Source organism: Chamaea fasciata, unplaced genomic scaffold (assembly GCF_029207755.1).
Source record: "Chamaea fasciata isolate MVZ Bird 193981 ecotype frontalis unplaced genomic scaffold, bChaFas1.0.hap1 SCAF_17, whole genome shotgun sequence".
NCBI classification, from domain to species: domain Eukaryota; kingdom Metazoa; phylum Chordata; class Aves; order Passeriformes; family Sylviidae; genus Chamaea; species Chamaea fasciata.
The window spans coordinates 1434568-1458230 of NW_027094102.1; the positions used below are offsets into that span (position 1 = coordinate 1434568).

The window sequence follows — 23663 nt, forward strand, 5'->3', positions numbered from 1 at the left end:
TCGTTTCCCGTTCTCTCCCGGGCTCAGCCCCTCCGCAGTCCCTCCTGCCCTTCCCCTGGAGCCGGGGGCCCGCAGCACCCTCAGGTGAGCTCTGCCTCCCGCGGGGCTGCGCTGCCCTCCCCGCACCTCCCGGGGCCGGGGTTTGTGCTGCTGCTGCTGCTGCTCGCTCCCTTCTTGCTCCGTGACCTTCAGCCACTCCTCCCAAAGCCCCTTTCTGGATCCGAATTCAGATGTGCTGTGCAGGTCTAGGCACAAATTGCTCCAGCGCTCCTGTTTCTGGTTTCAGGCATCTCGTTACGCTGTGGGTTACACCAGCACAAAACCTGCAACTGTCATTTAATGTTTTTCCCTACAGTTGAGGCAGAGTCATCCTGACATTTTGCAATGAGGACATTTCGGCAAGACAATGAAGAGTTACACCAGTTTCAGGCACCAATACTGAGACACTTTAAACAGATATTTCAAATGCTGTCCTTGGGCTGTCTTATTACAGAACCCATTTGTAGGACTGATTTTTAGGCTGCATTTCAATTAAGTAATACCATGTTTTAATTTCTTATTTCCCAGTCCAATGTTCTTACTCCCTCATGGAGACAATTGAAGTAGAAACAGAAATCCCACAAACACTTTGGCTCACTAAACATGTTTGCTGTATTTTTACTCATATTCTACGTCTGAATTTTTATGTATATGAAAGGATGATGCTAGAATTCACTGCAAATAATAATTTAATAAGAGGAACAATTGAAGAACATAAACAGGAGGTTGTACTTGACCAAAAGTTGTCACACCACTGCCCTAATGCTGAATAGGCTGAAATGCCAGTCTGAACCTCCAGCCTTGATTAAAATAAAACTTTAACAAATGCCATTTTTGATTTGCTTTGATGTGAAAGTGGCGCTGGGTTTGAAAACATCCAACATCCTTTTAAGCGCCACACTTTGGCCCTTGACACCTTTGTGATGAGACAGAACTTCACGGCATCCCTCCTTCACATGGAGCAGCTGAGCTTCCTCCACGTCATTCCTGCCCAATTCCAGCCTCCAAGAACATGGGAGAAGGAAGCTCTGACTGCTGTGAGGTGACTCATCCCAGAAATCCCAAAGGAGGAGCAGAGGGAGGCTCCAGCCTGCAGGCTCAGCAGCATCTGAGCAGCCAAACAAACGTTCAAAGCCTCCCTTAGGGGCGCTCTGACTTCCTGCCTTGTGTTGAGACAATTTTGAGTTTCAGTTAGAAAATCACTCAGGAGGATCTAGGGGTTGTAGCCCAATGGACTGAACCCACTCCTTGTCATATTTCTGGCATAACGTTTGCTTTGCTGGAATGAATTGGGTTGTGATCTCAGCACTCACAGCAGGTACGAGCTCTCCCGGTTTGCAAGCCTTTGATTTTCATTCTCCTTTTTAGAAGGAATGCCCAAGGGAAAACCTCCAGTCTCAGTCTGAGAAGTCAGAATTGTTAAATCAAGCGAAATAAAAACGATTTTGTATTTTTCTGATGCCACTGGCTTGCTTTGATGCTCTGTTTTTGCAAGCACAGAACTTGAGGCTCACAAAGGAGCCCTGCAAGCTCCAGAACTCATACTGCACCACTGCTAATTAAAAGGAGCTGAGACATTTTCCATAATTTAAAATCATTATCTACATTTTGTTTTCTCCCAGGACTTTTTTTTTCCCCCCAGATGATTAAATTACCAGCAAAACAAGCTGTTTAAATCCCTCCATGTGATCCCACCGAGTGATTTATCCTAGAACCAGAGCTGGCCCACTTGGCCCCCTCTGAGGCTGTCCTGTAGGGAGAGGCCATCAGATGCTGTCACAGTTCTCACCACTGCACATCATAAATCCCGTTCCAAACCCAGGAATGGTTTATTGGCGAGTCCAAGGCTGAGCCCCATTTTTAACACAGAGGCTTGGATGAAAGGCTGTTGACTGGGATGATTTAATGCCTTTCCCCCGAGCAGGCAGCACAAGCACACCTGCCTTGCCAGTAGGATTGTGTTTTATGGCCTGAGTTTCCCATGGTCTGGTGATGTTCAGGCTCACAAAGACAGGTGGGAAGCTGATCCTGGCAAAGCCCAGCCTATGGACACAAGTGCAGGTGCATCTTTATCAAACCAGAAACTGCTGTGTCCATCAGGCTCTGCCACAGAGTGTCCCACTGGTTTGGGAAGCCTTTCCTGCCTTACCTCTTGCCTTTCTCCCTCATTTCTCCCCTACAGCTCTGTGGTGCAGAGCACTGTCCCCCCCTCCTTGTCCCCATTTTCCTCCTGCTCTCTCCATTTCTCACCCACACGTGAGACCTTCCAGGGCCCCACAGATCCTCCAGTGCACCCAGGTCTCTCAGCTCCACTGATCAAAGAACATGGGAATAAATTGTATTTTGGGGGTCTGCCCGTACTCCTTCAAGGAGCAAGTCCTGGTGCCAGTTTCCCACTCAAACAATGGATCCGTGGTTCTGACAATGCGTTTGCAAATTGTACCCATTACCTATTTTGTAATTGTACCCATTACAATGAGCCATAAATTTTCTTCCACTATAGTTTTGCTACTAAATAAATAATTGGGCTTTTTATGCATAGAACTGTGGGGTTTTTTTCCTGATGAATACAGAGGAAAGTCATAATAATTACATCCTGTTTGCCTTCTTATAAACTGAAACATTAATTCAATTTTTGAACTACTTTTGGGATCGTTTACTTTACTTTTTTCCCCCTAGCCATGAGCATCAAAATATTGAGAATTGTGACATCTGAGGAGCTGGCCCAGACTAAGGGTGTGTGACTGGTTTGAACAAAATGTTTATAATTCCACAGGCAGCCCGAGTCGTGCCATTCTTCTTTGTACCTGTTATTATCTGATCCCATGAGTGCACGTTTTACAAGCACCAGGGTGCACCCTCTTTGTCTGGAGGCACGGCCCCTTGCACATGGTGTTTGCAGCTTTGTTTCAGGGCTGGGCTTGCAGCTGCCCCGTTCGTGAGGGAGGCAGGAGAAGGGATTTGGTTGCCAAGGGCAGACGTGCAGCACTCGCCTCCTACACTGGGATAATTCCCCGTCCACCAGTGACGGGCAAAGAGGTGGGTTTGGTGCTGTGGAACATTCCTCTTGCTCGAGCAGCACTGAAACAAGTCAGGGCTGTAGCATTCAACGTCTCAAAATCAGAGCAAATTTGCCAAGGCTCAGCTCCATGCACTGAGAGCCAGGGAAACACAGCCCCGAGCTGGGACAGCGCAGCACCAACCGTCAGCAGGGTGGGATCGTTGTATTTGGATTTCTTATCTTCTTTTCTTCGTGTTAGAGCTGGGATTAATACACAAGAGCTGCAGTTTTGTGTTCGGATTTAGATGTTTATCAACCCTTACCTGCGTTACAGCCTCACAAGCTCTAAGTTCTGCTGTACTCTACCTAACAAGGGTGCAAAATGGGCGCGCCTCTATCTCTACAAAGCCTTTTCAAGGACCAACTGTCCAGCTGTGAACTAACACTTATATTATTTATACTTTTAGCCCAATAACCAAAACCCAAAGGTGTGCAATGTGGACCTTTTCACCCAATAAGAAAAAAACACCCAAAACCAAGAAGAAGAAGGTGAAGAAGAAGGACTTAGACAACGCCTTAAATCCTCCATATCGCCCCATGTGTATTACTAAATTCTGAAACCCCAAATTCAAAGTTTTTCACCCCGTGAGATCACACAATAACTATTCAAACTCCACGCCCACAACCCCAGTGCCATCACTCAATTTCGGGAGCCTGTTCCACGGCCTCAGGTCAAACGCAGTGCCTGCCCGAGGGTCAGTGCCTTTTAGAACAGAAACCCTGAAATCCTCAGCCTCCAGGATTCCAACAGTCGTCCAAGTGCCCTCAGCCTCCACGGGATGCATTCGTCTTGGAAATTTATCTCTGAGAGGGCTGAGCTGAGACAAGACCACTGCCATTAATTGGCGACTTAAACACTCCCAGATTATGGAGCACTGTTAACACCTGCAGCTCGGGGCTGCACCCACGGCTTTGATATTATTATTTTTTTTTTTTTTTTGCTTTTGACAAGTGGGCGATAGCGGATATCCTTTAAGCCCATATTTAATGAAGCCCTCCATAAATCCATCAACACTTGCTAAGGGAAAACTACAATAAAGCTCCCACTGCCACGGGCTCTGCTGTGCAGGGAACATTTGGCGTGCTCATAATGAAGGTTCAGAGCAGACGCTGCTCACGCTGCTCTGAGGAAGTGCAGCCTCTGTGTAGGATCTTTTTCTTCCTCGCATAATTATATGTTGTGGATCAAGAAGAAAACAACCCTTTAGCACCTAATTTTTAAAACCGTAATAGTCAAACTGTCATTCAGCTAGGACAGCTGTCAGCTTAAGAAGTGAAGAGAAGAAAAAGGTTTTCTAGACAAATAAACTCCCACTCGCATTTTATATTTGCGGGGTTTTTTTTGTTGTTGTTGTTAGTTCTTGAATTGATCTGGTTATTAGCTGTAGCTGTTCTGTGAATTCTTGCCAGATTGTTTTTGTGTCACACCTCCTGTGAGTGTGATAAAAAATGTAAAGCTATAAACTGAAAAATATTTGTTGCACGCTTTGTATTTGCGGCTTTTATTAAAAAAAAAAAATCACAAAATCCCTACGTAATGTAGTTAGTTTGTCATTTAAGATTGGAAGAATTGAGAGGAAAACAGAAGAATAAGTCATGGAGGGATCTGATGTTTTTCAAAGCTGGACTTTGGGACTTGAGAGGGGTGGAGTACTTTTAACACAGACAGAAATTTAGGTACCCTGAGGCAGCAAATCACCTGAACGTGTGCTGAACTGTAAGGACCTAAGTAATCAGACTGGTTTCGTGGGAAAGAAAATCAAAACAGCGTGTCCAAAAGAAAAAAAAATTAAGAAGTAAGTCATGTTTGGCATTCTGACCATCTAGACTGCGTGGAGACAAATTTTTCTAAAACAAACTTTGCCAAGTGGATCGACAGGACTGTGAAGGGCTGTAAGGCCAACCCAGGTAACTGGATTTACAAACATCCTCTGTCACCACGTGCACAGGGCTGCAAAGGCAGGGAGCGTCTGGGAAGAGCAGGTGGACAGAAGATTTCAGGACGGATTCTGTATTCCTGCACTGAGAATACAGGTTATTTGTCACTCTTTCCCCCACACGTTCCTCCTGCATCCCCTTCCGTTCACAGCACACCATGGTTGGTGTGCCTGGCCCTCAGATTCCCATGGGCTCATGAACTGAGTGCTCTGGCTCAGCTCAGGTTGCTCAGTTTTGTCTCTTTCCTGGGAAGGGGCTGCCCAGGGAACTCTGGAGTCCCCATCCCTGGAGGTGACACTCAGTGCTCTGGGCTGGTGACAAGATAAATACACAGATATTTAATAGCACTAGATATTGTGAATTTTACTGGATCTGGGGTTTTTAGTTTTCTTTAGAGAGACACTCACACAAATGTTCAGTCGTGTCTGGATTTTGCCTAAACCAAGCATGGAAAATAAGGCCCATGATGAGATCCACCTGTTCTCTCCTGACTGGAGGCTTCACTGTCTGCAGGAAGAAATCGAGTCAGAGAAGTGAATCCTCGGCCTGCGGGATGTGACAGTCAGATATGCTAACAGAGAAGTTTAAAAGGAGAGTGATGCTGCCAGTGAGTAGCTGGGAAATCCAGCACAAAATCATTTATAACAGGCATTATTAGCAAACAAACTTTCCAAAAAACCAGACAGCACCAACAGCAACGAGGATGTTGCAGGGAACACCTTTGGCCCTTTCCATGCACTGAACTCCAAGCGCAAAACAGAACCATGATAACAAAATAGACAGCACGGTAACAGGCTCCAGGAGTGTGTAATTGCTGGTTCTTTCTGTGCCTCTGAGCTGTTTCCTGTCCTGCTGTGGCTGTGCAGTGCCAGGAGCTTTTCTAGGTCAGTGGTGAATGTGAGCTGAAGTGAAACACGTGAGCCCAGCAGGCAAGGGCAGGCACAGAGGAGACTCTGGGCTGAGCACACAGCCCAGAAAAGCACCAGGAAAGCCTCAGCTGTGAGCAGGAGCCTCCTGGCATCACACAGAACGCTTTCTGCCCACACTGGGATTTTGCAGACAGAAACTATCACCTTCCCTGACTCCAAGGTGCAAACCCTGCAAGGAGCACCATGGCCTTCAACAGAAAAAAAAAATTGAAAATCAATGTAATGCTCATCTCTTCCCCTTTGTTCCAGGCCCTCTCTGCCACCCTGTCAGTGCAGGCAGCTCAGCCAGCTCCTTTCCCCTGTGCTGCTCCATGGTCATTCACCCTTTGCTCCACGCTGTATTTACCAACCCCGCTGCCAGCTGTGGAAAGGCAAATCAGCCTCGCTGAGCTCAGCCCAGGGCTGCTCATCTGCAATTGTCAAATTCCCTCCTCAGAGTTCCCATCGACTTTCTGGGGAGCTTTGAGCAGAGAGGACAGGCTAAAACAAATCTGTCTTTAGAGGAACACCTGAGGCGATACATTATGGTAAAGCAAATGTAGTGCTTAGGGGGTTTTTTTGTGTTTTAAGGAGTGCAACGTTCAAGTTCAAATTTAACATTTTAAGCCAGGCAGATTTTACCTTAGCTCATGGAAGCACATATGCTACTTACACAGCAACAGCCTGCAAATCCTCTGCGTGAGGGGCAAAGTAAGCAGTAACAAACACCAACAAGGAGTCCTCGAGGCGAGAGGAGAGCCTAATGAGCAGAGACAGGGCACACACCGAGCTCGCTCGGCTCTCGCCCGGCTGCAGCTGCAGCAGCTCGCCAAACCTGCTCCCGCTGCACATCAGCAAAGGCCACGAGATAATCCAGCTGTCTCTTTTCATTGTTAAGATGCAACTGGAGATGTTACTGTAAGCTGAGCACGCTTGCCACTGTGGGGACTTCAGCACGCTGACTTTCAGGTGTTGGCAGAGCAGGTAAGCCCCAGCCCTGCTTGCTGGGCAAACTCTCTCCCCTGCAGCAGAAACAGCCCCCAGGCCCAGCTCCTGCTGTGGGAACAGGCTCAGGGAGGTCCTACCTGTTACCCAGGTGTTGTGGGAAGATCCAGGAGCTGCCCTGTCACCAGGCTGGCACAGCTCTGGGCACAGCCAGTGCCTGACACCGTGGCCTGGAGAGCAGAGCCCGGCAGTGCCCCTGTGCCAGGTCACTGTGCCAAGGCAGGCACAGCCCAGCCTGACTCCACTGCCGGGACACCAAACCTGCCACAGCCTCTGCAGGGACACCACACCTGCCACAGCCTCTGCAGGGATGTCACACCTGCCTGCACAGCCTCTGCAGGGACACCACACCTGCCTGCACAGCCTCTGCAAGGATGTCACACCTGCCTGCACAGCCTCTGCAGGGACACCACACCTGCCTGCACAGCCTCTGCAGGGATGTCACACCTGCCTGCACAGCCTCTGCAGGGACACCACACCTGCCACAGCCTCTGCAAGGATGTCACACCTGCCTGCACAGCCTCTGCAGGGACACCACACCTGCCACAGCCTCTGCAAGGATGTCACACCTGCCTGCACAGCCTCTGCAGGGATGTCACACCTGCCTGCACAGCCTCTGCAGGGACACCACACCTGGATGGGACAGATTTCTGGAGCTCAGACTTGTCCTGCCCTCCCCACACCTTCCTCCAGAGCTTGGGGACAGAGCTGAGAAAACAAATGTTTGCTTTCTGCCTTTCTGATGCTGGAAAGGTGCAGCTTTAGGGTTCCGTGGCTCTGCACCCCTTTTCCTCTTCTCTGTTACCTCCCAGGGGCAAAATACATTTGCTGGTTTATGTTGCAAGAACCAGGATCTCAGCACTTCTCCTTTTTATCAGGGCTGTTTCCCAGAACTGTTTTTCTTTGCTCTTTTAGGGGAAGTTACTTATCCCTTTTCCATGCAGCCAGCATCTCCAAGGCACTGGCAATTTGACGACTTAATATTCTTTCTCCCTTTGTTGGATGATCAGAGTACAAAAACGGTTGCACGTATTCCTGTCACTCTATCCTAGTGTGGAAATCAACATCCCTGGCACGTCCCAGCCCCTGCACCAAACCCCAGCTGCTCCTGAGGAATGGAGCTCAGGCTCCTCCACAGTTTCTTGGTTGCCTTTTGCCAGAAAAATGTTAAAAGCACACCAAGTGTGAAAAAGCCATCCCAAAATTTATTCTCAAAAAAAAATGTCAACAGAAAACGCATCAGTAGGTACTCAAAACTACAGAGTTCTCAGAAGTCATACATTCACAATGTAGAAACAAAACAATTGGGATGCCTTTTGTGTGGTCTATGTAACAATATCCATTTTACAGTGTAAACAGGTACTGGTATGTTCTTACCCACAAGTCCAGCAGGAAAGGCACAACTCGGCATTACAGAGATCATAAAAAGCAAGGATCAGGTGCAACAACATCACACAAAACTTTTGGTAAATCTGCATTTTTTTGGGGCCTTCCACAACAGAGACTGGGGCTTGAAGATTTCCTGCAGTCAACAGCCAGGGCTCTTTCCCTCCTTCAGTCCTTCCACAGCGATTGCAGCCTGGTTCAGATCCCATGACACATCCAGTTCCAGCAGGCGTTCCAGGAATAGTGAAAGGTCAGTCCAGCAACTCCTCAGGTGCTTCCACTAAAATAATACATCAGGTTTTGGTTTCACATAGTGCATGGAAGCATCTGCTCGATTCTCAGCCATTACAGTGGTCATTATTAGAAAAAATAGACACTACAACTACAAAAGGAAAAAAATGAGGTAGATAGCTTAGAATCCAGATGACTTATCCCAGCAACCTTCATACAACACACACGGGTCATTAATTACCTTTTTGGTGGAATGCAAGCTCAGAGACCACCAAAAAAAACCACCTTAATGACCAGAGCAGGAATGCCATCCAAAAACCCACAAAACATTTAACCTAAGCATGAATACTTCATATTTAAATACAGGTTTACACAGACTGATCTCCTAAATTACCCAAACGAAAAATAAAAAAAAAATAAAAATAAAATAAAAACCAAAAGCCTCTTGCTAAGGAAACCAGTTCCCATGGCAATTTGCAACAGTCACCTGAGATTCCTTGCAGAGCTTTTAGACCTGACTTCCCAAGGCAAGTCTTCCCTTTCGAGAGGAAACAAAACAAACAAACAAAAAAAGTATATACATACCCACCCATGCTTGTTTGGGGCTCTTGGTATTGAAATAAAACATCTAGGAAAAACTGCACGTCTTTGGGAGCAGGAATTTTGGCACTATACTTGAAGGGCTGTCCTAGTAGTAGTATTAAATAAGCAGCAGTCAACACAAAGAATTAATTACTTAGGAGCAGTGACTAAAGAAAAAACAGCAACTTGCTTCTCATAGAACTTCTGAGGCAAAAAAAAACCCCAAAGGAATTTAAAAAAAACCAAAAATTGTAGTTTTTAGAGCCATTGTTAAGAAAAAGTACATTCAGAAACCACACAGAGCCAAAAAATCCAAACAGAAAAACTCTAAGAGGGTGGCAGACATTCTAGGATATTTACCCGCATTAATAGTTTCCATTTCTCGTCAGTAAATAGAAGCTTTTCCATCCACAGTAGGTTGTTTCCACTCCATTCAAAACCCCCATTATCACTCTAAACAAAGAGGTAAATATGCTAAACCTTTGGAATTTCAAGTTGTAGAAACTTCTGTAAGGCTGTACACATTTAAAGTCACACGTAAGAACTACTTTGCAAGACCCGCATCTTTCCAAAGAGAAGGAAATCCTATCCTTTAATTAATTACTATTTGCAAAGCAATATCATGATTGTACTCTGGGCAAACTCTTACAAAGACAACCATAAAATCATTTGCACGTCAGTAGGAGAAAAAAAAAAAAAATAGGAGGCCGAAGTGGAAATCTCTTAAAAATATATGTTTGTGTCTATATATAATTTGTTCTTTCTGTGGGCCGGCTCCTCCCGAGCCTTCAGCTAACGGCGATTTTGTTCTCCTCCAGGAAGTGAGGGAACTGGTGTTTTGGCACACTGTCTGCAGCAGCACCGGCCTTCTCCGGGTCAGAGGCGGCTCCAGCCTGGGCCGTGTCCCCCTTGGAGGCCGGGGTGGAGTTCAGGGGGGAGCCCCCGGCCATGGGCACGGGCAGCGCCCCGCTCTGGATCACCGAGATCTCGTTGGTCTTCACGGCCAGCCCGGTGCTGAGCACGGCCGCGTACTGGTTCCACACGGCGGGGTCGATGCTCACCGAGGGCACCATGTCCTTGGGGAACATCTCCTGCACCTTCTTGGGGTCGTTGCCCAGCAGGGCCATGGGGTTGTCGATGGACAGGCGCCTGCCCCGCCGGGCTGAGTTGTTCCACATGTGGGTTCCTACGTGGACCTTGCGGAGAGGGGGGAGAAAGAAAAGAGAATCGTTAATGCCGCGGCTCTCTGGTGGTGGTGCGACCCAAATTCTGCTCTGCTCGCAGCCAAGCAGCCCAAAGGAGTCAGGCTTGCTGCATTTGCATTCTGGTAAATATTTAAGCTGGGTGGTTCTTCTCAGAGTTCCCTTCCTGGCACGATTAACAGTCATTGCGCTGCCTGACATCACTGTGGCTCGCTGGAGCTGGCTGCTAGAGGGCTTGGAGGACTTACTCCAACACACTTGGAGTTAATGCTGTTGGCAAAGACACCCTCTCTGCCCCCAGAACAGAAGCCACATTATCTGCTGCAAACACACCATACTGAACAAAACCACTGGGTAATGCAAAAAGACCACCAAGTAATCTGGCAGAGGGGTTCATTTATGCCGAAACCTTCCACACCACGTTCTGCTGCTGCTCCCAGCAAGGCACTGCTCACACACTGCGGAGCATTTCCTCTCCCCGTCAGCTTTTATGCACGAGGGCTGGAGAGCCTGAAGAGGTTCTCACAGGGAGGGAGAAGCCTCTGTGCAAGTGAGGGAGCTGAGTCCCTCACGGGGCAAACGGATTCATCTGGCACAAGGACAGACCCACAGCACTTCTTCAGCGTGTGCTTAGACACGACCCCCAGGCACTTTGTGCCATCTCAGGATTATCCTGCTTTATCCCTCCTCATCTCACCAAATTTCAAGCAGCGCAGTGTAATGCATTCACTCAGCAGGCAGCGTTTTGTGGCAGTCTATGAAACGCTTGTGTCTTGACACATCCAAATCCAAATTAAAAAAGAAAGCAATCTGCTTAGCGAGGGCTAAGCCTTCCCTTCCATCCCAGAAGGAAAGTCAAGGACAGCAGCAAAGACCTGGGAGTGATCTCAGTAACACACAAAAAAACTGGGTGGAGAGACTCAGGAAGGAGACAAGAGCCAAAAGCAAGTGTTGGAGGAACTAAAAGAAAACCAGTGCTGCCCCAAAGGCAGGTCAGATATCAGAGATCTTTCCATCCCTAGTCTCAGTTTCACAGACAAAGCAGAGCACAGCAGACAGGATCCACCTTCAGGTTTCCTTTGGTGGTGAAGGCTCTCCCACAGATGGTGCAGGCGAAGGGCTTCTCCCCGGTGTGGGTGCGCTCGTGGATCTGCAGGGCGCTGGCAGAGGAGAAGTTCTTCCCACAGGTAGTGCAGATGTGCTGTTTGGCAGGACGGCAGAACTTGGGCCGAGGCACCAGCAGAGGGGCCACCCCGGGGGACAGAGCTGGAGGGCCAATGAAGTGGCCAGTGCTGAGGGGACGATCGCTGGGCAGCTCCATCTTTATCAGGGCTGGCGGGGCTCTGACAAAAGCAGCTGGAATACTGCTCCGACCTGGAGAGAAAGCAAAGGTCATGCTTATCCCAACCCAATTCTGCTTCCAAGCTTAAGCCTGGCTGAGACTCGAGGCCCTGCCTTTGAAGCTGAGCCCACCACATTTCCTAGGATACCCCAAAACAAATCCCTGGGTTTGTTGGTGAGCTTATGAGATAGAAAGTCTTTCAGGTGAAATTTAGACCAACCTTGACCTCAGTGGTTAAGAGCCTGAAAACCCCACAAACTGTTTCGGGGATTTTAGGTCACACTCTTGGGATAAGCAGTTTTCCCTTAAACACAAATCTGTATTTTTGAAGAGCTATAAGGAGATATGAAGTGAGCCCATGAAAGACAGCGAGGGCACAGTCTAGATTAATTTTAAGGAGATGATAGCACTTAAACCTTTGAATTTGGGCCTGACTTAGGAAAACTTCAGAGGGCCTGTGCCTTTATCCAAACAGAGGAGCAGGAAGAGGGGAAAGCCGAGGAAGCTTTGTTTCCTGCTGGTCCTTTCAGGATTGATCTCCTACTGCCCCCACCCCAAATCCCTGCCAGCATTTCCTTACTCACCATATTCCCCATTTGCAAAGTGTAGCCCGGGCTCCTCCTTAATGACCTTCCGACCGATGTTGCTGTACGTTAAATCCAGAGCTCCCACAACCCCCTCCACTTCTGCAGGAGCGTTCTCGGGGCCCTCTGGTTTGCTGCCCGTGCCGGAATCCTCCTGGCTGTTGAAGGCAGGAGACTTGGAGCTGGCGCTCTCGGGCTGGCTGCCGGCCGGGGACAGCGCCTGCAGCGACGCGGCCTCGGAGGCGGCGGGGCTCCGGCCGTTCTGGTAGTCGGCGTCTCCCGCCACCGAGCACGAGTCGTTGGTCATGCCGTCGCTCTCTGCCGAGCCGTTGTCGCTGGACTTCAGGCTGCTCTGCCTCTGCAGGTTCAGGGAGGAGGAGACAACCTTCACCTGGTTCTCCAGCGCCGTAACCCCGGAGAAGGCGGCGGCGGGCGACTCCGATTGTGCGTCGTACGGAGTGGGAGGTTTGGAAGAACTCCTGGGGCCGTCCTGAGAGTCCAGGTCGTCTTCCATGTCTATGGTTTCCACCACCTCCTCGGGGCGGCCGAGGTCTCCGTTCTTCTCAGGCACGGCAGGCTCCACCTCGGCGCTGTCGCAGGCGGGCTCCGGCATGGGGGTGTTGGGGATCTGCCCGCCCATGTGCATGCGGATGTGCTGCTGCAGCACCACGGCGTTTGTAAACTTCTTCTGGCAAATCGGGCACGAATGCTGCATCTTCAAGGGGGTGTTGGCCCGGTGGACACCATAGTGGGTTTTGAGGTTCCCTTTGGTGGAGAAGGCACGGCCACAGATCTTGCACTTGAAGGGCCTCTCCCCGGTGTGGGTGCGGTAATGCATCTTGAGCGAGCTCTGGCAGCTCAGCACCCTGTGACAGATCAGGCACTCGTTGGGGTCAGCGGTGGATTTGTCGATATTTTCCACCAGCTGCTGGAGCTTCGATGTCTCTGAGCCTTGCTCGTTCGACCCACTTACGTGGAAGACGCTCACGCTGCAGGTGGCTTGCGGTGAGCTCAGGCTCTGCTCCGTCCCCGACTCGTGACCGACCGCCCCCGACGAGGAGGAGCCACCCTCGCTTTCGGGAGAGGGCCTTGACTGCAGCTCACTTGAGAACGTCCCAGGCAGAGACTCCTTGATGCCTGCCAGGCTGGAGATGGTCTGAGGTGCACTGGTGGCCGCAGAGGTAGGCAGAGCTGTCAGGAGAGGTTTGCTGTCCACAATCAGGTTGGACTCGTCCAGTGGCACAGACATCCCGTAGGGGATTCCGGTGCTGGTAGGAACATTGTCCAGGTGCTCAGGAACTGGGTAAGGATTCATCTTTATGTGGGGGTACTTGTCTTTGTGACGCTGAAAATGCACTTTAAGGTTTCCTTTGGTGGTGAAGCGGTTCCCACAGATGTTACATTTGTAGGGTCTTTCCCCGGTGTGGGAGCGGAGGTGGATCTGCAGGGCGCTGTCGTTGCCAAAGACCTTCCCACAGAACTTACACTTGTGTTTGAAGAAGGGCTCCTCGGCGTTGGGTTTGCTTTCAGACACGCTGATGTTGGGGGGTTTCCCCTTCCCCTTCTTCGAGGAATCCATCACGGACGAGACGGCCGAGAGCGGGTTCTGGAAGATGACCGAGCCGGAGGACTGAGGTAGCAAAGGATTTGGGAACTGAGAGATGGAGCCGGGCAGGCCTCGGCTCCCCTCTGGCTTCAGGGGGAAGGAGGAGGAGAGCCCAGCAGCCAGCGAGCTGGCGGCCGCAATGCCAGTGTTAGAATGAGGTAGTTTTCCTTGCTTCAAGGATTCCAGGGATAGGCTCTGGCTCCCCGCCTTCTGTCCGATCAAGGCCACGGCCGCCGAGAGCTGCTGGGACATGTGGGCGCCCAGAGCTTTGAGAGGGTCAGTAGCAGCTGCTATGGAGGGGTGCAGGGCGTGAGGAGCCATCATGGCGATCTGGATGCGGATCTGCTCCGTCAGCTGGATCTGCTGGAGCTGCTGCTGCTGCAGGCACACCAGCTGCTCCAGGATCATGGGGATGGCGTTGAAGCCGGCCGCCGAGGAGGAGATGGCGTCGGACGCGCGCTGGTTCACGGCCACCTTGGTGCCACGGATGGTCTGCAGGGTCACGTTAGTGTTCGGTACTTTGGGTTTTGGTAGATAGCTCAGGCCGGGAGCTGCGGGCGTCAGGGGGGGTTCTATTTTAAGGTACATTCCTCCCACCGGTTCAGCATCCATTTTTCCTTCTCTCTTTTCCACGGAGGAGGCGCAGCCCTTGGCCTGGATGTCCTTGCGTGTCCTGCCATCCAGCCGGTCGCTTGGGAAGGGCCCCAGAGGAGCCTCGGGGAAGCTCTCGGGGGGGACTGTCCCCTCGCTGTCGTTCATGATCAGAACAGGCGGGTTTTTAGTGCAATTTTTCTTGTGCTCAAGGAATTCAGAGAGAACGAAGAATTCTGCACAGCATTTCTCACAGATTTTGGTTTCCTCCGTGCGGCACCTTTTGGAACTCATTTCACCATCTCTATCACCTGGGACGTCTTGTGGACTCCCTAAAAACAAAAGAAAGTCACATTAGTAATTGCTAGATTTAGACCAAGCATTCACTATTAAGATCGCTGACTCCACCCGAATTGCAAATTAAAAATAAAAGACACTGGAATCAAGTTTGCGGATCAATCTCAGATTCTGCTCTTTGTTTCGATGCCAATTCCTTGGCAACCCCAAAGAAATCTGCAATCCCAGTTCAGTTTACACGAAAAAAACCATTATAAAAGGACTCTCACAAGGCTCAACGAGAACAGATTTAGCCCAAATCCCTTTACACAGGTAAAAACCCCCTGGAACAGTCCTGCAAGGCAGCACCTGCAACACAGCTTAAAAGGAACACAAGGACAGAGAAAGCACTGAGCAAAACACCACACATTTGCTCTTTGCACCTCATGTTCTATTTCTTTGTCAACCATCTCTCAGAAATTCACACAAGATCGTCAGCTCAGGACTTCTGAGCAATTCTTACTGTACCCACCTAAACGACTTAAACGACTTTCCACTCTGCCATTATGAAAGTAATTACAACCCAAAAGGGCTGACAAAAGCCCAGCAAGGCCAGTATTAGCTCATAAAACTCTTCAAAAGCAAACACACCCCAAAAGTAATCTCCACATGGACACAGTAGCAAAGAAATGATTAAAAACCAAACTACACACAAGTGTGAGACTCCACTGGTACCCATGATCATCAAAATTAACAGAAATAACGAGTCCTGCTGGCCAAACCACCCCAAGGCATTTCCAATCCTGGCAGGAGGCCGCCTTCAGCTGCATCCACAACTCACCACTTTTGGGAAGGGGCAGGGAAAGCCAAGCTGGGCTCCAAGTCCACTCCTGCCCTCCCACCACCAGCAGCACCCCTCTGCTTAGGCTGAGCAGAATTTGCACGTGGGCCAAAAAAAGAAAAAAAAAAAAAATTCGGGGAAATATGTGAACTGGAAGAGGTTAAGAGAAATCATAACCAAAACAGGATGTTTTTGCTGAGCTTTGCCATCCTTCAGACAAGAAACTCGCAGGCAGCTCGAGGCGGGGCAGCGCTCAGGGCAGGAGGGCTCAGCAGGGAAAACCTCCCAGGGAGGGCTCCAGCAGGATTCCAGCCCCCATCAGCTGAGGAATCCTGGAGATCACTGAAATCGCTCCAGTTCTGATGGGTGCCAAGGGTGCGGTGAGTTCACCTGCCACTGGCCAGTGGGGCACACGGGAACGGTGTCACCCATCGGGAACGGCGTCACCCATCGGGAACGGCGTCACCCATCGGGAACGGCGTCACCCATCCATCCTGCGCAGACCTCCTGGCACCAGGTGAGGCCAGGACTCTGCAAGCTCAGGAGATTCTCGAGGCTTTGGTCTGTGCCAGGTGTGGCCAAACCACCCCGGGTGTGTCCCGCAGGTGGAGGGGAACCGTGTCCACACGACCTTGCTTGAGGGGGGTGTAAAACCACCCGGAGGGAGGATATTGCAAACCTTGCCATTGCTTAACAAGGGCAGTGTGTGCACCCGACAAAACGAACTTCAACCACTCCGTGCTGTGCGGCATGAAGCGCGTGTGGAAGTTTACCTTTACAAATAAACACTTGATCAATTACAAAAATATCGCGAGTATCACAGGCCTGTCCTGCTGTGATCTGCAGAGCAATAAACCCAAGCCTGCACAAGAAATTCTTGAAGGGGGAGGAAAGGAGTTCTGAGCACAGTTATGATCAAAAATGTTTGGATGCCTCCTATTTAAACAAGGAGAATTAAACACTTGCCTTTCAGCCCAAACAACTCCCCTAAGTGAAAGAAACAAGAACAGCAGCACACATTTCCCATCCCAAGTATCATTAAAGTGATGTCTCTAAATCTTAAAGTGATTTCACTCTAAGAACACACAGAGACGTCCAGCCTGCAGACAAGCACAACTACTACACGATCAAGATCAAGAACAGATTATTTTAAACTCGTTTTCCAAGAGTCTGAGCAGATATACTTGGAAAGAAGGTTAAAAAAAGACAATAAACTTCCAGAACTGCTCTACACTGACTTGAGAGGTCTGTGACTACTTTCCTGTCTCATAGAATACACTAAAACATGAAAATCTCTTTTCCAAATCCCTGAGTGTTTGGGGCTTTCCCAGTTCCATCTCCCAGGCAGAACAACACTGTTCCCACATCACTGAACATTAAAAAATAACCCCAGCTTTTACTTTTTCCAGTGGCACAGAAATGCCTGCACCAAACACTGCTGCCCTCCCCCGAGGAGATACCCCAGGAGAATGTCTAGACAAGTCCTAAAAACTTTACAGCACCCGATCATTTATCTCCTTTCCCTTGATAATACTTCTGATTTTTCGACTTCTGCGCCGATAAGATCACACTAAATTCAGTGCCCCTTTCCCAATCTCCAGCATAGCCCACGCTCCTCATTTTCATAATTCTGAGGAACTTCTCTGGTTCTGAGCGGCAGTTGCCATCCCAGAGAAGGAAACTGCCGGTCCCTGTGCTGGGCAGCAGCGGGCACAGGTTGGCAGCCCTGCCCTGGCACATATTTTTGTTTCCCTGACAGTGAAGCATTAGCTCAGGACTCTGAATAAATCCAATTCAGAGCTTGAAACGACTTGCTGCATGACAAATAGGGAAGTTATGCATTATTTTCTCTTAAAGAAAGGGTTCTAGATAAATTCACAAGCAGGACGCTGGGATATTTCACAGGAGCTGGAATAACAAAGGAGCAATTGACTGTTTGCTGTAAGAAACCCAACAGCTTTTGTGAAAATCGCGGTGATTTGTAACCACCTCCTCTCCCTGGCCCAAGTGCTGCAACCAGAGCTCCTCAGCTCCCCGGGGCCCAGCAGTGATCCCCGAATGAAATATCAGAGATAATAATAATATTAGAATGAGAATATAATAATAAGATTATAATAATATAAGATGATAATACAATATTATTATAAGATGATAATATAGTAAGATGATAAGACTATAATATAAAGTAGTAATAATAATAATAATAATAATAATAATAATAATAATAACAACAACAACAACAATAGTAATAATATCTTGGCCCGGACTCGGGGCTCTCCATGCCAAGAGGGCAGCTCTGCCCACTGCAGGAGGATTTACTGAGCACTGCCCTGCCACAACAATTCCTTGTGCACTTCACTTAACCCTCTCCTCCAAAGCCTTCCCAGGGATAGGACTTCTACTGTGAGCTTTTTTTTTTTTTATCTCCCCACCCCCGAATTTCAGGAATGTTATCTCTCAGCATCTAGTTATCCAATAAGTTAGAAGAATGCAGTAAACCCAGCAGGGGGGTTAGATTGAATCACTGGCAAATGGATGGAAAAAATCCACTATTGTGTAGGACAAGGCGGTCATCGACAAGGAGGGCTGATAAAATCCACACCGCTCAAATTATTTCTTCTTCTTTTTTTTTTTTTTTTTTTTTTTTTTAAAGGAAAACAGTAAAAGGAGTGGAGTAAATCTAGTTTGATGCGATTTCAGGATGGGTGTGCTGGCCTACCACTCATCTAAGCCATTAGTGACTTTTTTCCCCAAGTTTATTTCACTTGAACTGGGATGAAACACAACTCAAGCTTTCCCACCCACTTTATTTTTTTTTCCCTTTAATTTTTATTCAGGAGTTTTAATACCTTTGGTGAGCTTACATTCCTCACAGCCTACATTTGATCAACTACCTTAAGGTTAACAAAACCAAGCACTTCCCGGGTTTAAATTAACTCGTGGAGGATTGATTACCGACCCTCCTCTCCTCGACACCAACCCTCTGCCATCAGCTCGCTGCCTCTCTCAGGGTCGATGCTTTTCTCCTGTTCCCACTGCAAAGCCAGGACTTCCAAGTCTAAATCGGACCCTAAACTCTAGTCCAAACTCTAAACTGCCCCAAATCGCCCTTCTCCCGCTATCAAAACCCATTTAATGCATTCGAACCGTGACAAAATCACTCTCGTGGCTAAGCAAAACCCACGACTGATAACTTAGGGATATTCCAAAGGCCTTGATGCTTTCTTTCAAGGCTGAATTCATCAGCTGCGTTTTCCTACCCAAGAAAAGAGGCAGAAACGCGTTACACCCACAATCAGCACCTCACGTGCTCGCAGGAACGGTCTCAAGGCTTTAATTATTTTATTACCCACTTACTAACCCACCCTTTGGCCTGTCCACAACTTCGAGCGAGATGGACGGCCGAACAGAACAAACCCCAGTGGAGAAGCGGCTTGTGAGGAGCAGAACGAGCGGGGAAAGCGGCGAACCGAGGCGCCGGCCCCCGAGGGAGCAGCCCCGCTCCGGAGGGGACCGCAGCCCCCCGGGAAGGGTCCGGAGAAAGCCCCCGGAGCCCCCCTGGGAAGGGTCCGGAGAAACCCCCCGGAGCCCCCCGGGAAGGGCTCGGAGAACCCCCCGGAGCCCCCCGGGAAGCGGCCGGAGAACCCCCCGGAGCCCCCCGGGAAGCGGCCGGAGAACCCCCCGGAGCCCCCCGGGAAGGGCCCGGAGACCCCCCCGGAGCCCCCCGGGAAGGGCTCGGAGAACCCCCCGGAGCCCCCCGGGAAGCGACCGGAGAACCCCCCGGAGCCCCCCGGGAAGCGGCCGGAGAACCCCCCGGAGCCCCCCGGGAAGCGGCCGGAGAACCCCCCGGAGCCCCCCGGGAAAGGCTCGGAGAACCCCCCGGAGGCCCCCGGGAAGCGCTCGGAGAACCCCCCGGGAAGCGCTCGGAGAACCCCCCGGAGCCCCCCGGGAAGGGCCCGGAGAACCCCCCGGAGCCCCCCGGGAAGCGCCCGGAGAACCCCCCGGGAAGCGCCCCGCTCGCCGCCCGGAGCTGCCGGGGCCGGTCGGTGGAGGGCACTCATGGCCCACGCTCCGGCCCCTCCGGGGCCACCAACAATCCGGGCGGGGCCATCGCCACCCCGGCACCCACCTGAGCCGCCGGCATCCCCCCGCACGGCCATTTCCACCCACGGGGGTCGCTCCGAACTCCCCCCCGGAGCCCCCCGCCCTGCCCGGCCCGGCCCTACCTGCCCGGCCCGGACCACACTTCAACACTCGCGACGGTGTTTTAAGAGCCAGCTAAACGGCACAAACCCCGCTGCCAAGGTCAATTGCATGAGAGTCCTAATTGTGAGCCTGACATCAACTTACCACCCACAGCAAGCAGGAGGAGGCAAAGGTTAGAGCAGCAGCTCTGTCAAAACGTCACCGAGCCCGGCGAAAAGGGCTCCATCCCTGCTACGAATATAATGTTTCACTTACGTAAAAGGGAAAAAAACAAGCCCCCCCCCTCCGCCCCTCAGCACCCACTTTGCCAGGGCTGCAGCACCCCGGGGATGCCCCGGCAGCCCGGGCCGGCCGGTGCGCGACAGCAGCTCCGGCCGACCCGAAATCCAACCTAAGATAAACCACCAGCAAACTTGGGCTCTCCTCGTTCAACCTCTCCTTGTCCAGCACCCCTCTCCAGTTCTACACAGCTCAGCGCACCACTCGGAGATATAATTGAAGCAAAGCTACGCTAATTTTACCCTAAGGGAGGAAAAAAAAAAAAAAAAAGTTGCAGTTTGATACTGTATTTTTAAGAATGAATCCGATTTTTAATGGCAGCAATCCGGCACAATAGGCACTTTCAAGCCCTTTTGTGGAAATGCTAATTTCCAGTATGTAGCATTATTCCCCTGTGACCACCTGCTGATTTTTTGACCTGTTAATGGATCCCCAGGTTCGCGGGACACTTTAACCCGCTGCATTGTTCACAGAGGTGGGTCCCAAATCGCTTTGCCGGGAGAAAAAAAAAAAAAAAGAAAAAAAAAGGGAATACTTGCAAAAAAGGAGATAAGCGCTTGATTTTATTATTACGATTACGTGTATATCCTCGCTAATGCCCCAGACAAAACCCTGCGGAATTTCGACTTTGTTATGCAGCTTCATCACTTATTATTTACGGGCACACCTGGAGCGGGGGAATATCAAGACTTGTTCGGGGGATTGGCGGCCGGTCCGAGCCGTCAGAGCCGCAGCCCCGGGTGGGATTTCGGAGAGCGGAGATGCCGCAGGCCGGGGCTCAGTGCGGGACCCCCCCCAAAAAAAAAACCCCACGAGAGGCAGGAGGAAAATCCCCGCAGGGATCCACAGCTGGCCTGGGCGGCCGCTGAGCGCTCCCGGAGGGAATTCCATCCAGGGTTTGGCTTGGTAAAATTGAGAACAAGAGGGAGAGGGAAAAAAAAAAAAAAGCCCGAACAACAATAACAAAAAAGCAGCTGGCCATTGCCCCGGAGAGCGCGGTGCGGAGCGATCCTCCCTCCCTCCCGCACGCCTCCCCCGCCCCAGCGGCCGCATCAGGAGTGATTAACCCTTTTGTTTCAGCGCGGGGCCGGAGGTGCCTTTCCAGCAGCGGGCAGAGATTTACATGTGGAAACATCACCTCCATCCCCCAACCTAACCATATGCACAAAGGAAAACAGTCATGCATTAAACATGGGATTTATTGCCTTCTGGCCAGCATGCTGTTTCTTAAGTCACCATTAACCGGACCCAACAATTGCACATTTCGACTCAAAGAAGAGAGAGGGGGAGGAGGGGGGAAAAAAAAAAAATTAAAGAGCCCGAACCTCCTGCGGACTGGGAATAAGCAGCTCCCGTAATGTGCGAGGGTTTTGATCAGTTCTAGGCATAGGAAACAAAACCAGTCCCAAACGCAAGCGAAGAACCCCAAAAAAAGTTCGTGGGGTGGGGTGGGGGGCACAGGGAAACACTGGGGCATAACAACCACAACAACCGCGAACAAACGGGACGGGACGTGCCCTCCTTCCGCCGCATTCCGGCCGGGAGCGGGACGAGCTCCGCTCCGAGCCCCGGGGGAAGAGAAGAGGCCGGAGAGGGGCCAGGGAGAGCCGGCAGCCCCCGCAGCCCGGCCCGGGAAGATGCTGCTCCGGGAACCCCGATCCCACGGGGGCCAGCAGCGAGTGCCCCCTACGCCCTTCCCCTGCACGCCCACCCCGCCGGGGGATCCCGGCTGATTCCAGCCAGAATTTCTACTTTTCTCCTAGCACTTCCCAGCATTGCGAGCTCCCCCCCGCCCCCCCCCCCCAAAAAAAAACCCCAAAAAAACGGGGAGAGCGATCCGCGGTGGCCGCGTCCCCCACGCCGCCCAAATACAAAGCGCTGGCGCACACCCCACATTAGCTCACCGGAGTTATTTTAGGAAGTCGGAAATCAAAGATGGCTGGAGGTCAAGCTACAAAAGGTCCAGGGCGATTGTGATCTCCAACAGAAATAGTCCGAGCGTGGAGGGCTCCCCCCTCCCCCCCTTTTATTTTTTTAAAGCCCCACCAAAAAATCTCATCGAACTCCCGACAAAGTGCTAAGCACACCGAGAAAAGCCAGCCCGAGCCATTTCCTACCCCGCCGAAGTTGTCTGTAATTTTTCCCTCCGCTCCCCCACCCCCTTCACCCCCATCCCCCCGAACTCCCCCCCGCCTCGGGGAGGTTTTTGGGGTCCCCTCCCAGGCGGCCGCGGCCCCACGCGGGACCCAGCGGAGGCTCCGCGGGCGCGGGGGAACCGTGCGGGGCATCGCGGGGCAGCGCGGCCACCCAAAACTGGAAAAAAAAAAATAAATCAACCAAAATAACGAGAAACCCGTGCCTCGCTCAGCCCCGCGGGGGAGTTCAAACTACTCCCCCCCCCAAAAAAAAAAAAAACAACAAAAAAAACCCAAAAAACAAAACTGGGGGGAGCCGAGGGTCGGCTCCCGGCAGAGAAAGGAGCGGGGGGTGAAACACGAGGGTGGAAAAAGCCCCCGGGAAGCGCCCCTCGCATCAGCCGCGTTGGGAACCGCGGCCGCTCCGCGCCCCCTCTGCGCTCACCACTTGCAGCATCTGGGGGCTGCTCCTCGGAGTTGATGTGCTGGGGCTTCGCCTGCTTCCGTCGCGACATGGTGCACCAGCATCGGGAGCGTGCAATAGGAGCAATTATTTTCCCCTTCACAACAAATTCCTAGAGTTGGGAAATTTGGGCGGAATGCGCATGTCAGAGTAATTATGATTATCAATAATGCATTGCGATTTATCATGGGTCCCTGACGGCTGATTGGCCTGAGTCCAAGGGCTCACAGATTATTCAAATCAGCCCCATTGATCCGCGCAGCGGGGCACGCTGGGCCATGTAGTCCCCGCGCCCGGCCCGCCCCGGCGGGCGACAAAGGCGACAACCCCGCGGGGCCGGGGCAGCCCCGGGCCACCGCCCCGGGCCACCGGGGGAGCCCCGCCACCTCCCCGGCTAAACAAACAACCCGGCAGCTCGCCTCTCCAGCCTGCGCACGGACAATACCTTTGTTGTCTCACCTGCGCGTTTAAATCGTGCTTTAACGAGTTCTTTTTTCTCCCCCTCCTCCTCTCTCCCCTAAAGCAAGCAGAAGCACGGCACAACGCTCATTCTTTCCCCCCCTTTGTCCCTCGCCAAGGTGGCAAAGGGCAGAGCTGGAAGGGACGAGCCCTGCGGTGGGGTGGGCGACTGGAGGGGCTTTAAAAGCGGATGCAGACGGCGCGTAACGAGGCTGCTCTGCTTCAGCTGTTTGAGGACTCTTCAAAGTCTCGCTTTCCGCGAAGCCGAGCGAGTAGCGTTTTTAGCAGCGAGTAAAAACGCGGCGCACGTGGAGGCTCGTGTGAAAAAGTTGGAGCAGCGGCGCTTTCAGAGAGTTTTCCCACACTGAGTTGTCCGCGTTAATGCAGAGCGGGAGGATTTCCATCTTTGCTCCCCTTTCCGGCTGTTGGGCTCCACGGGAACGTGGATCTCCCCCAGGAGCCCCAGCCGGGTGGCTCCCGGCGCTGGGTGGCACTTTGGGGACAGCCCGTGTGGCAGGAGGGGACTGCT

At 51.3% G+C, this 23663-nt stretch overlaps 1 protein-coding gene across 1 annotated transcript; it reads right to left on the minus strand.

Annotated features, from left to right (window-relative positions):
* Positions 1-8134: 8134 nt before the first annotated feature.
* Positions 8135-23261, minus strand: SALL4 (spalt like transcription factor 4). The gene is made up of 5 exons (XM_066199038.1): positions 23135-23261; positions 22658-22787; positions 12279-14807; positions 11419-11726; positions 8135-10346 (listed from the first exon to the last, which is right to left on the minus strand). The coding sequence occupies exons 2-5, from the start codon at positions 22725-22727 to the stop codon at positions 9939-9941; spliced, it is 3315 nt and encodes a 1104-aa protein (XP_066055135.1). The 5' UTR covers positions 22728-22787; positions 23135-23261; the 3' UTR covers positions 8135-9938.
* Positions 23262-23663: the final 402 nt, after the last annotated feature.